Source organism: Castor canadensis, chromosome X, assembly GCF_047511655.1.
Source record: "Castor canadensis chromosome X, mCasCan1.hap1v2, whole genome shotgun sequence".
In the NCBI taxonomy this organism is placed as follows: Eukaryota; Metazoa; Chordata; class Mammalia; order Rodentia; family Castoridae; genus Castor; species Castor canadensis.
Window position 1 is genome coordinate 1,982,418 of NC_133405.1, and position 13,800 is coordinate 1,996,217.

Below are 13,800 nucleotides of genomic sequence, written 5' to 3' on the forward strand. Positions count from 1 at the left end.
TGGGTACACTTCAGTTCACCTCCAGGAAAAGGCTGGACAGACCCTGGAGACCCTTGCTTGCCCTGAGAATGGGATGGGATCCCACTGGGGTCCCAAACTCAGGCCATCCTCAGCCTGGCCTCATTGCCCAGCCTCACTTCTCCCTCAAACTGAATGTCAGACACTGAACTTTCTTCTCCACAGCCATGGTAAGCTTCCCATAATTGAATTCTCTCTCTGAAATCTCTCTCTCTCTCTCTCTCTCTCTCTCTCTCTCTCTCTCTCTTTCTCTCTCTCTCTCTCTCACACACACACACACACTTTGCCTTTTCTTCAAGAGCTTGCTGCCCTTATTGGGGAACTTCAGGGGTGGGGAAGGTTGGGGTGGAGGGAGCCTTGGTCTCTTGAAGGCTGCCCGGGACCCATCCACTCCTGACCCTGAATAAGCACAGCACTGCAGAGCCTGTGCACCTTCAGGTGGGACAGCTCTTCATCAGGTCGAACCCTAGTCCCTGACAAGTACAGTGGAAGTCAGCCTGCTCTCTCCTTTGCAGTGAGGGGAATCCTTGAACTTCTCTTCCTGTGATCAGTGGTGGTCCCCTGGGGATCCTGGCTAAGGTTCACACTGCAGGCTGGGATCTGCTGCTAAAAGCAACATGAACATTTCCTTTTGTCCTGATGCCTTCCGTGATTCCTGTGACAGCCCTGTGCTCCAAGGCAAGGAGGCCAATTCCACGAGCCTGACTCCTTGGCCATACATTTCTGAGCTCACTGCACAAGTCAAGGGGTCTCACATGTCTCCACGGCTCGCCAGCCCCATCCTTGGCACTGTGGGGCCAGTGCCTGTTAACTGCTCTCATTTTCCAACCCATTTGCCAAGCACCAACACGTGGCTAAGGCCCTGCTGGGACCCATGGCCAAGTTTTCCTTATGATCAGGAGGTTGGCTCTCACTGGCCAAAAAATGGGCCCCTGACTCACCCAGACCTCCTTTATAGAACTCACCATCTCTGGGCAGAATGCTCCTTAAAAATCTATTCCCTCATCTACTATAGGAACCCACCCCTCCACGTCCCTACACACCTTTCTGGGCTTGCACACCTTCCAAGACAGGGAGTTTCCTACCTTTTAAGGCAACCAGCTGGTGTTTAGACAGTGCTTTTTTGGAAGAATGTTTCCTTTTGTTGAGCTTGAGTCTACATTTCTAGAAGCTGCTACTATTAGGCCCCTTCTTTCTCCCTCCCTGACAGGCTCATCACCCTTTCTGTTCCCACCCCAGCCTCCAGCCTTTCCAGGAGAGGATGTGTGGGGATGCTATGACTTTGGGGTTCTGTGTGCAGGGAGGCTGCACCCTGCTCTTGAGTCTTCAGCATCTTGTCCATGAGCTGGGGGCTAGCCACCAGCTTCTTCATGACCTCTCCAGATGGTCTTTTGCCCCTCAAAGCCCCACAAATCCATTGCTGCACGCCCCACCCCATGCCATAGACAGAGCTGCTGAGTTGGGAAAGGCTTGTATAGTATATTGGCTCCTTGGACCTGGGTGGAGAAGGGAAACTTTCTTCCAGAATACACAGAGGCTGGTTTCTTCCCTATTCCTCAGGAGCAGAGGCTATGGGGAGGGTGGCGGGGGGGTGGGGTGGTGGTGGGGGTGGCCACACTGCAGTGGTTTCTCCCGCCAAATTCCCCAGTCTTAGGAAAGATCCACAGGAAAAACCCACAAGAATTTGAATGTCTGAGCTGGGGCCGTGATTGAAGTGAAATTTTCTAAAACTAAAGGAAGAAAAACAAAAACATCAAAAAAGGGGGAAAAGAGTAAAAAACAAACCAACAACATCCCAAAGCCCTTTACAACCTCCCTCTTCCAGAAGGGCTCAAGGCAACGATCACATCAAGGGTGGAAAGGGGCCTTAAGATGCTTTGCTGGGGGGCTGGGACCCTGGACCAGGGCTCTTCAACTCAAATTTGGAGGCTTGAGTCAGAAGAGCTTAAAATTCCAAGTCATGCAATAAAGAATCAAGCCTTGCCTCCTCCAGCTGGGCTGAGTCAGGGCCTCCCAAGATCAGGTTGAGGTTCCTTCCTGTCAGCCCCAGGCTCCTGCTCATTCACTCCTCCCTGGACAGATCTGAGACCTCTCCTGTCACTTGGATGACTGCAGTTTCCTACTAGCAAGTCTATGACTCTCTGGGTCTCTTGATTTGTCCCCGACCCCTACTCCTTCCAGTAGATGGCAGGGCAGTGCACAGAGGAGGGACAGACTCTGAGCTGTTATTGTCTCCTGGCCCCTGGGCACTAGCCACCCTTTCTGGTCTTGTTCAATCAGCCAGTCCCAAGGTTGAGGGTCGGCAAGTTGGGGGCTTTGGAGTTCCAGGGGAGGAGGGGGCTGACAAATTTCACTCCAGACTCATTGACTTTGAGAGGCCTGAGAGATGCAGAGAAATTTGTAAGTGGACAGGACAGGAATGAGCCAGAAGAACATCTATGAAAGTCTAACGTAGGCTGGGGGGGGGAGGGGGCAGTACCCAGAATAATGATGATGGTGCTTTTTATCTACCAGGCGTTGTCTTAGGCATTTCACAGTAATTCCTATGGACGCCATCGTTAGCAACCCAGTGAGGTAGGTATTCTCATTATCCCCCATTAGGTGAAGACAAAGAAACACAAGAGAGGTTAGGTGACTGGTCCAAAGTTACACAGCTAGTGAGTGGAAGAGCCGGGTTCCAATTTAAGAAACTTCCCTCACTAACTATACCTTGAGCGAAGGAAATAGGAGACAGAGCACCGTGCCGGGAGATGGATCGCTCAAGTCCCAGTTACGTTCTGCACTCAAGGCTCCCTTTCATTCTTCTGGGAATCAGGTCCCTTCAGTTGCAGTTAGCAAGAACCCGACCAAGGCAGGAGCGCCCCCTCCTGGAGGACCCTAGCCTGTAGAAGTCCTGCGCAGGCGCCGCGGATAGGGGCGGTGCCCGCAAGGCGGGCAACAGAGAGCCAGCTTCAGTACTGTGGGTTCTCCCAGCTTTCCGCCCGGTTCCGCCCCCTTCGCCGCTAACGGCTCCTGGGTGGTGCCAAGGCGCATGCGCGGGCCATCAGCGGAGCCGCTGCCCAATGGGAAAACGCGGTGAGGAGGTGGGTGCAGCCTGTTTAGCCTGCCGGGTGGTCCCGCCCTTGCCTCACGCAGGCGAATGGGGGGGGCGGGGCGGAGAAAGACTGCGAAGCTGGCTTGTGATTGGCAGTCGGCGGCAGTGAGCTGGGGCGGGGGAGGGCATGGGCGGGGTCCGCCTCAGAGCGCGAAACATGGCGGGTCAGGGTGCTGTCGTCGGTGGCCGTTCTGGTGACGACTACTACGAAGACGAGGGTGAAGACAGCTTGTTCAAGGAGGCCGTGGAAGTGTTCGGGAAGCTGAAGGTGCAGGGGGCCTGGACAGCCACATTACGGCGGGGGGCCAGGCAGGGCCCTGCGGGAGGCCTACTTGGGTTTGCTGCGGAAATCCGCGGCGCAGCGCAGTCACTGTCTAGGGTTCTGGTTGTGCCCTGTTACCCTGAAGCAGGGAGCTGCTACGAAGCATAAGCTTTTCCTCGTTGGGGTTCCCTGGGCCTCCGCTCTGGCTGTCCACAACCCGTTCCTGGTAGTTGAGGCCAGCGCCAAGTACGAAACTCTGCAAGATGGCTCTGGGACCTCTGAGCAAGTGCAGAGACGGAGGACGTAGGCCCTGACCTCATATAGCTTGTGAAGTTTGGGGGTACAGATGAGCAGAACCCAGTGCTACCCTGTCATGTCAGAGACTGGGACTCAGCGTCAGATGCAACAGTTAGGAAACCGACCCTGTGAAGTCAGGGAGCTGTCCCATGTGGACCCAGGCGCTCGCCTCTCTCCCCGCTTCGCCCTCCCCTCTCTGCCCCCACAATGGCTCCTTTGCTCCAGGCTCACTGGCCCCTCTTGCACTTCCTCCTCTGAGTCCCTTTAAAGGCCCACTCTTAGGCGTTGCTCCTAGTCCTGCTGCCACCAGAGCCCAGAGGGGGCGCGCTTAAAGACCATGGGGCAGCAGGACATTTGGGGGTGAGGATGAGGAACTTCAACTCTTGGCAAAACGGAAGGAATGTACAGGGGGTGCCACGACCTGGCACCCTGTTGGGGGAGGGGTTGTCCAAGAAGAGGTCCTAAACCCATACTGGCAGAAGGTACGTTGTCACCCTGTAGTGACTGGTTTTCTAAAGCTTCTGACTTGCCTTTTCCTTGCTTAGGACCTTAACTGTCCCTTCCTTGAGGGTCTGTATATCACTGAACCAAGGACGATTCATGAACTGCTGTGTCAGCCCTCCAAGTACCGGTTGGAGATACTAGAGTGGATGTGTATACGGTAATACCCTGGTTTCTTCCTCCTCCCATATGGTGTCCACACTACCATCAGCCAGCCCACGTGAGGGAGATGGGCATGTCCTCTCTGAGGGTTTCATAAGCCAGCTTGCCTGGGGAGAGCAGCTGGTTTGTTAAAAGTGCTGGATATAGAGCCATGCCCTACGTGGGGATGAAGCGACCACCAGCAGTGCTAGGTTAGTCCAGCTACCATCTTTCTGAGGCACTGGGTTTGGTTTCTGGATTTCTTCTTTACACATTTGGAGGTTCAGGCTGGCAGGCATCTGAGAAATGCTTTACTTCAGTCCTTCTCAAATCAGGGAGCTGGAGTCATGGACTATCTCCGATCTTGTGGTAGAAGGGACCAGCAGGACCTGAGTACAGGGCTCTTGCTTGGTTCTGAGCTCACCATGTGGCCTTTATGTAGAACTAGCTTTTGCCAACATCTGTGCCATGACCCTGTGGGTCAGGTGTGTATAGTGTGTGTCCTTCCTGAGTGTGTGTGTGTGTGTGTGTGTGTGTGTGTATGCTGGAAGCAAAGCCTGCCAGGAGGCAAAAGAAAAGCTCCAGAACTCCCCACAGAATATCTGCAACTTGGGAACACCATGCTTGAGGTGCCTGTTCTTCCCCTGATGAAGCATCCCCTGAGCTCAGTCTCTGTCTTCAAGCTGCAGGTACAGAAGGCTTGCCCCAACTTCCCTGGGGAACTCAGACTTTTGTGATATTTGGTGTGACCTCTGATTACCTCTTTGGGATGACTTTTGTCTATTGGTATGGGAGTCTTTTGTGAGGCCAGACCTAGCTGGTTATCTTCAGCATGTGGCCTGCTTACTATTGCTGCTGAGAAAAGGGCCTGGGGTATCACCTGCACTGAGCTAGTGTGGCCTTTCAGGCCACAGATGTTAGCAGGACAGCCAGAGGAAGGAGGAGATGTTTTCAAGTTTGAACTTCTGTCTTTCTAGGCCTTTCCTCAGCCCCCTTCTGAGGCATTAACACACCAATACTTCATAACCTTTTGACCTCCCTAGCATTATTCTCCTTCTTGGAAATGCCCTTCAGGTCTCTGCATGACATACATACTCCTATATGGCCTTCAAATGCCTACCTCACACATCCCATTTCCTTTGAAAACATCTGTTTCCAGGGTGAAAGGTTTGAGAGTACCCACCCCTGCTGGAGCCCTTATCCCTTTGCTGCTCTCTTGGGCCACCGACCTGTCTAGTTCTCCAAAGCACTGGCTGTGTCATGGTATGGACACACAGTGGGGAGGTACTCCCGACTGCAGCCTAAGGAACAGGTGCATAGGTGCACATGCATCTATGTGCTGGTCAGGCAAAGCAGGCATGAATTGGCATCTTCAAGGGACTGGAGCACTAGTGGTATAATTCCCAGTGTTGAGCAGGAATGAGGCACATCTCTGTAGCTTGAGCCACAGGCTGTGGTTCTTGGCAAGGAGGAGGTGGCATTTGATCCGGGAGAGGACAGGTAATTGTGGGATGCTCATTTGGACAGGAGCAGAGAGTAGAGGTATGGGTAGGAGGGCTGGGCAGAAGTGGCCTAGGTGCCTGCTTAGGGCAGCTTACTCAGGGCCTTTTAAGCCATGTGAAGGCATGGACCAAGGGAGTGAGATGGCAAAAATTGGCATCTCGGTGAGGTGACATGGGGGTCTATATAGCAGATTAATATTTGGAGGGGAGTGGCTGGAGGCAAGGAGACTTACACCCCAAGAAAGGATGGCAGGAGGCTAATCTGGAGTAGCAAACAGCCTGTGTGATAACCATTGCCAGCCCTGGGGAACTAGTGCCTGGTCCTGGGAGAGGCATTAGTGGGAGAAGAGGCATTAGTGGGGATGACCTGCCCAAGTGTGACGGTCTTGAGGGAGCCCCTAGGAGGAGGAGGAAGCTCTCCTGAGAGGGAGCACAAACTTTCTGGTCCAGGCAGAAGCTGGGGCCAGCAGGGAGCCAGGGAACTCTGCTAGCTGAAGAGGGATAAGTTCAAATACGAGGAATAACTAAGGCTGTGGCCCTCAAACCCTTCTAGTACTTCTCTAGATACCAGAAATGGAATCATTTTAAGAAGAAGCCAAGGAGGGCTGGCAAAGTGGCTCAAGTGGTAGAGTGCTTGCCTAGCAAGTGTGAGGCCCTGAATTCAAACTCCAGTACTGCAAAAAAAAAAAAAAGGCAGCTAAGGAAATGCAGTGGTATTTCATGATACCAAGTTGGTAAAAGTGCCTTGGACCTTTCAAGGATCCTAAAGGAGGATTGATCAGATTTCAGTTTTCTTTGAAATTTCATGTTGTCTTGCTTTGCACATGGCTGGCTATACCATGTCAGCCTCCATTTAGGGCCACCTTTTCCCTTTTCCCCCTGAGGAACCTAGAAGCTGAACCTAGCATTGGATGGAGGCTTCAGTGTGCTAGGCACTGGTCCTCTGCGTGGGGTGGGACAGAAACACATGGACTCCTCTGTTGCCATGGTCAAGGTTTCCTTGCTGCTTTCAAGGCCTTGGGTACAGTTCCTTCTGCTGAGCTCCCTCCTACATCAGCAAGATTGACTTTAATGAAAGCCCTTCCTGATTCAGGCTGCTTGGGCTTTGTGGCTTGGTTTTTTAGTGTTGAGGGATTTACTCTTGTCCAGCCTCACTGAGTGGTGATTACTTTCTGCCCCACTGGCACCTTGTGATTGGGGACATGCCCAGCAACTCAGTAACAGAGGCCAGCCTGTTAGTGTGTTCCTCTTCTTCTCTCCCAAGTCTGTTTGCCCTGAACTGGGGGCTGTCATAATACATCATGAAGGCAGACAGTGCAGCTGAGGCACGTGGGCCCAGCCCTGTTTTTATTATAGTCTTGGTGCAAAGGCGGCCCCAGGAAAGGAGCTGTGAGCCCTCAGTATCCGCTGTGGATTTTACTACCACCCTGGGTCAGCAGTCCTATAGTGCTGGGGAAGTTCCTAAGTGACAAGTTCCTAAGCTAGTGCATGGTCAGAACCATGTCCCCAGGGCTTTAGAGCTATATGAGGCATGGAGCTCAGGGCCTGGGGGTATAGCCTCCCCCGCCAGGAGACCAGGGGTGCTTGGGCATGGGGGGACTTCCTACCTTGCAGTTTTTCTGGAACCGGTTCTGCCCAGCACATTGCTGTCTTAAGGCAAGATACTTACAAGGACTAGTTATGATCATGCTTATCCCCATGCCAGGGTCAAAGCTAGGACTGAACAGTTGAGAGAAATCAGAGTCTGTCACAGTAGGAGCCTTCAAGTGGCTTAAAGCAGAGCTCAGCAACTCTTTTTGTGAATGGCCAGTCAACACTTGGTCTGTGGCACACCACTTAGTTCTGCCACGGTAGCACAAAAGCAGCCATAGGCAGTCAGCATATGGAGGAATGGGAGGGGCGGGAGGGCAGGAAATAAGCCTTTATTTACAGAAACTGAGGGCCTACTTGTGAGCTAATCCTTGCTTTCAACTGTGAATTAGGCTTTTTGTAAAATACAAAACATTCCTCTCTGGAAAGAGCTCAGCATTGGCATTCACTAATGACAGAGATGATGGTTGGTTTTTCATTACATACTCACTGGCTGCCTTTTCTGTGCGGGACCCCAGAAATACAGAAGGGAAAGCCAGCTCCTGGCTTCAACAAGCCTGCACTCTGGAAGGTGACGGTCCAGTGGAAGGATAATACCGGGCTCTTTTGGGACGGAGGGATGCCAAGGTGGCTGCAGGGTTTTCTGGAAGACCTTTCCAGCAGGACTGGTCGGGCCAAGCAGGAGTGAGATGAGGTGGTGACTGATGTGCTCCTCCCCAGGGAGCAGGTGCCCACCCAGACAAATTCCTCAGGCTCTGAGCTTTTCAGGAAATGGCACTGTTCTTTCCCTTTTTTTTTCTTGTGAGAATTTTCATTTCACTATCCACATTTACATTTCTGAGATAAATTTTCTTAAGTATTTTCCCTAATTGGAGGAGATGAATTTTACATGATGTGAAATTAACCATTTTAAAGTGAACATTCCATGGCATTTAGCATATACACAAGTAATTCGCTTTTTAGAGTGTGGGTATAGAGGGATCCTGAAGAGTCAGACGCTCTTGGGCCTGAATGGCTTTGTGTTTTCTTGCAGAGCCTGTCCCTCCTTGAAGGACAAGTTCAGCTCACTGAAGGGGGCCCCAGCAGAGGTGAAGATACAAGGTAGATCTCCTTATGGGAGTATGGAATATGGTGGTAAATTGTGGGCAGTTCTGAACTTGGGCACAGCCTTTATACCAAGTTGTGGTGAATTTTCCATTGGACTGATGCTTTCTTCTGGATGGTGCATACCTTGTGGATGTCACTAGAACCTCCCTAGGCATGGTGAGTGGGAAACCTCTTACAGGTTTGTTGGTCCACCGCAGCACTGGTAGGTAGAGACAGCTATTCTTGCTTATGTCACTGGTATGTACATGCACTCTACATGTGGCAATCCTAGGAGCACCCTGCTTCTCAAACCCCGATGGGGTTTGTCTTGTAACCACTTTTGTTTGATCATTTCTTGGCAGAAACTGTCCTTAACCTAGTAACAAATGTTAGAGAAAGGTGAGCAAAAGTACAATCCTTGAGTCAGTGGTTAACTTTTCACCTTCACAGTGGTGTCTCCTAAATTTGATGTTCTATTTTAGAGCAGTCTGTGCCTTAATCCCGTGGCCCCTGTGTTTCCTACTGATAGGGCCATCAGAGGCTCAGAGTGCACCTGAAACTCCTACTGCATGCACATGTGCTGGCCCTGGCCCTTGGGCTTGCCTAACCGAGCCATACCCTGTTTTCTCTCCAATAAAGTGGGGGTGAGGATCCCAGCCTTACCTATCTTCCAGTAATGTGCTGAGTTTAAGTGGGAAGGACTAGGACAGGTAGGGCTTAGGATAGTACTTGACTTCATCTGATATGCAAAGCTATGTTTCTGGTGCTGGAACACAGCAGTGAGCTGTGCCACCTTCATGGAACTTCTGTGTTAGCTGATAGATGGGACAGGTGATAAACAAGGCTGTAAAATTCTTAATGCATGAGGTGGTGAGAGAAGCTCAGTAAACAACCAGGTAAGGGCAAGGTGGTGCCTAGGGTGGGATGGGGGAAGGATGGTCTTGTTGATAGAAGATGGCAAGAAGGTATGAACTAAGCTAGGCTGATAGCAGTAGAAATTGTGTTCAGGGCAAGGGAACAGTAAGTGCAAAGGGCCTGAGGTGGGCTTGTGCTTGGCAGCTTTGAGAAAGAGTGAGGAGACAGATGTAGTGGTGCTGGAAGGGATAGTGCGGGTGGGGGAGGTCAAGAGGGGCTATGAAGGGCCGTTGGTTTGTACTCTGAGGAAGGCTGTGGTCCTATGTTGGGTTTACCAGGCTCTCTGGGGCCACTGTGGTGAGGATAGGAGTTCCCTGGCAGAAGTAGGGAGACCAGCACAGGGCTTTTGCAGTGACTGTCACAGTGAGAGATGGAGGGTGGGTGTAAAGGGGGCAGTGTTGGCCTGATCCTGGGTTTCTAGGGAGGAGAGAGTTGGCTAGACTTGCCGAAAGAGAGAGTCAGCGGGGACATTGGGTCAAAAGCTGTCGGTGTGCAGGCTTGCTTGGGGGCACAGTTGGCATTTGTAGAACATTTCCAGGGTTACTGGAAGCTTTCACATTGGCACTCTGCTTGCTTCCAATGAGCCTTCCAAAGCACATGCATGCAGGGGTTCTGCCTGTCCTACTGAGGCGTGGGGGAGGGGAGTGGAGATGGGCTTGGCCTGTGAACATGACCTTGTGGCATTGCCACAAGACTAGGTGGTGAATGTGGGGCTGGTACAGGCCCCAGTCTTTCTAGCTCCAAGTTCTGGCTTTTATTTCTATACCAGGTGGCTACTCAATAGATGCTCTGGGCACTTTGGAAGAGCGTCTATTGTGACTGGATGCTCTCTGCCCTATGCAGGGACTCAGGGACTCCATCTGTAAAATATAGTCCAGATCCACATCCTAGGGTTGCCAGTAAGATGATCGGAAAGGAGGACATGAAAGGCCTTTGGGACATGGACAAATGCAAACCATAGTTCTTTTTGCTTTGGCCTCATGAAGTCCCTAAGAAGGTGGCACATGGTGTATTGTGGAAGCGCCCTGACCTCTGTCAGCTCCTCAGGCAGCTGGCTGGCTTCTGCTAGAAGCCAGAGTTAGAGAATCCCATATATGCAAGAGCATGGTAGGCAGCCCCTTATTCAGGCAAGGATACTGACACCCAGAAAGCAGGAATGACTTGAGTGCAGGTCACACAACAGGAGGTGGCCCTGGCACCAGGGTGTGCTTCCACCTGCCTCATCTACCTGGACTTCCGTGCCCAGCCTGGCCTTGTGGTGCTGAGCTGCTGATGATGTGGGAAAGCCTTGGCACCCTGTGTGTTTTGAGCTCCTGGGTGCCTGGTGTCCTCTTCTGAGTAAGTGTCTATAGTAACAAGGTCCTTTTGCTCCAACAGAGATGGTGAAACTAGGCCATGAGCTGATGCTGTGTGCGCCAGACGATCAGGATCTTCTAAAGGTAGGAGAGGGCTCTTATCTGTCCCTGCAGAAGATGTGCATGTTTTCTGTCTTGGACCAGTGTAGGGATGGGAGGGACTTATGTGGCCAGTGCCTTTGAGGCTCCTCAGGTTGCAGAGCCTGCTGGTACCTGTTTCTCTAGGCATCTGTGGGGCAGGAACTGCTGGGAATCTTTTGGGTAGACAGACTTTAACCCTGCCTTGGTCAGAATGAGGAGGCCAGCAGTGGACATGGAGGTGGATCTCTGGATCTTGATGACCAAAGGGACAGAGTACATCCTGTCTTTGCCTGGTGATGTCATACTTGCCTGGTACTTTGGTAGGTAATCATCACACCCACCTTTGGCAGTAGGTGTTTGTCTTAGCCCCATTTCACAGAGGATGACAAACAACTCATTTGAGGTCACATGGTGGCAGAGCCAGGTCTCAAACCCAGGCCCCTGGCCCTCTATTCCGTGCACTTGCCCTGCATCCTGCCCGTCTGACAGCACCTACTATCAATTCAAAGAAACTCCACCCCTACCCTTAAAATGTCTAAACTTTGAAATAATTGTTTCCACTTTTTGGCTATTACAGATAAGAAGATTTTTGTATGTGGTTTTTACTAAACTCCTGTTTTCAGTTCTCTTGGGTATACGGCTAGGGGAGTGGAATTGCTGGGTTGTATGGTAGCTTTATGTTTAACTTTTTCAAGAACCACACCAAACTATTCTGCTATTGAGTTCATCCAGGGAGGTGTGTTATTTTTTTAAAAAAAAAATAGTTGTAATTTTTTAGAGCAGTTTTAAGTCCACAGCAATTTTGAGCAGCAAGTACAGAGAATTCCTGTATACTCCCTGCGCCCTGCCCCCAGCCTCCCTCACTATCAGTGTTCTGTCCCCTAGCTGGCATTATTTGTTACAGTCAGTGAACTAACATTGGCACATCATTATCACCCGAAGGTCATATCCTGTGACTGCTACTTCAGTTACTCTGTTTTTCTGTCCTAAAGTTGTTACATGGTTGTTTTATTTTCTTTTTCTTTGCTGAGTCTATTTTAACTTGTTTCATGTTCACAACTGCTTATTCAAGCATTTTTATAATGGCCACTTTAAAATCTTTGTCAGATCATTTCAACATCTGTGTAATCCCATCACTCTCATCTATTGTCTTTTCACATGCCAGTTGAGATTTTCATGCTTTTTCATGTGTCAAGTCATTTTGGATTGTGTCCTGGACATCTTGGATTCTGGGTCTTGTTCAGTTGCCTGGAGAATTGTGATAAGTTTGTTTTAGCAGGCACTTTACCTAATTAGGTTTAAGCTGCAAGGTTCATCCCTCCTCTCTGGCCTGTGGTTTTGCTGTCAGCTCACCGTCTTCTTGTGCATCCTTCATGTGCACCACCTAGTGGTCAGCCTGGAACCTGGGCCTTCACCTCTCCATTGGCTTAGTACTTACAGTTGCCTATGAACATCAAGGTCAGATCCACCTATGCACAGGTAGGGCAGGAAACAGATTTATGGGGTCACTTTCCCAAGCTCTTCCCTCTCTTCCATCTCCTTGATATTTTCTAGTTCCTTGGGGCTCTATTTTCCATTCTGCAGCTGGAAACTACTCACTTCTGTGACTGGTTCAGTGGTGGGAAAACAGGAAAAAGTAGCAAGAGGGGCTGACCCCATGCTGTTGGTGCTGTAGCCCCCCTGAATGGAGAGGGGACTCTCCTCCCTCAGAGTTGGCTCCTGCACTTTTGTTGCTGTTACCACCTCCACCATATTGCCTGGGGCCTGGGATCTGAGCAAACAGAGGAAAGGCCAGGGAATTCTCCTCTCTCTGAGCTTTACAGGTCTCTTCTCTGCTCTTTGAGCCAGAACTAGAGGATCTGTCCTGGAGCTCTCTCTGTTTTCTGCAACAATCCCTTTGGGGATTCCAAAGTTTGGGTTGAGTTCAGGTCAGGAAATGCTGGAGGAAGGAACATGGTAGGCTCACCACCAGAGTGAATACTCATTTCAAATTCTGATATGCCTCCCTGATCTGCAACTCCTGCCCCATGTTTTCTATCCACATCTGGGGGGTGGATCTTCAGTGGAGGAAAACGATGGCGTGTCGTTCCCCCATCTTACCTGCAGCTGGAACCCTTCCCTTACTGCTTAGCCTTTTTAAATTTTTTGTTGTGGTAAAACGCACATAATATAAACTCTACCATTTTAACTATTTTTCAGAAATTTCCCAGCAGGCCCTACAGGGGCTCTACTCTTTAAAAAACCATGATGCACACAAGATAAAAATTTCCATCTTTACCATTCTTAAGTACATAACCAGTGGCATTAAACACATTCCTGTTGTGCTGTCATTTCCATCACCCATCTCCAGGACTTGTTCATCTTCCCAAGCTAAAACTCTGTGCTCAGGTTTTAAACCATTTTAAAGCATACTGTTCAGTAGCATTTAGAACATTCAGTGTTGTACAGCTACTACTTTACCTAGGTCCAAAATGTTTTTACATCCTTCACAGGAGAGCCACTAAAGCAGTCACTTGTGTTCCCCACGAGTGACGACCATTCATTTACTATCTGTGTCTATGTCATATAGATGGAATTCTACACCCTGTGGTGTTGTATGATTGGCTTCTTCACTGAGCATGGTGTTTTTGAGGTTTGTCCATGTGGCAGCACAGTGTGTCAGGGTTTCATTCCTTAAATTGGAATAAAAAAATAGAAGCATGTGGATAATAATGTTGCATTACGAGTATGTGGGACAAAGGAGATACAAATGGTTAGATCATTAGGGTTGATCAAATTCTGTCTTCGTAAATTATAATTGGGAATATCAGTGTAAGTTTTATATATACACACATATGAAAATATATATGCATATACAAATATATGTGTGTGTATATATGTTTACATTTACATTTATATGTATATGTGTATAAACTATATGTGCATATATGTGTGTGTATCTATATTTATATATAGATA

The 13,800-nt window shown here is 49.9% G+C and overlaps 1 protein-coding gene across 1 annotated transcript in view; it reads left to right on the forward strand.

Annotated features, from left to right (window-relative positions):
• Positions 1–3,239: 3,239 nt before the first annotated feature.
• Haus7 (HAUS augmin like complex subunit 7) overlaps positions 3,240–13,800 on the forward strand; it is a 32,514-nt gene continuing 21,953 nt past the window's right edge. The window contains exons 1-4 of the mRNA XM_074064078.1: positions 3,240–3,380; positions 4,217–4,332; positions 8,439–8,506; positions 10,784–10,845. Of these exons, the coding sequence (XP_073920179.1) occupies positions 3,240–3,380; positions 4,217–4,332; positions 8,439–8,506; positions 10,784–10,845 (387 nt within the window). The remainder of the gene's footprint in view (positions 3,381–4,216; positions 4,333–8,438; positions 8,507–10,783; positions 10,846–13,800) is intronic.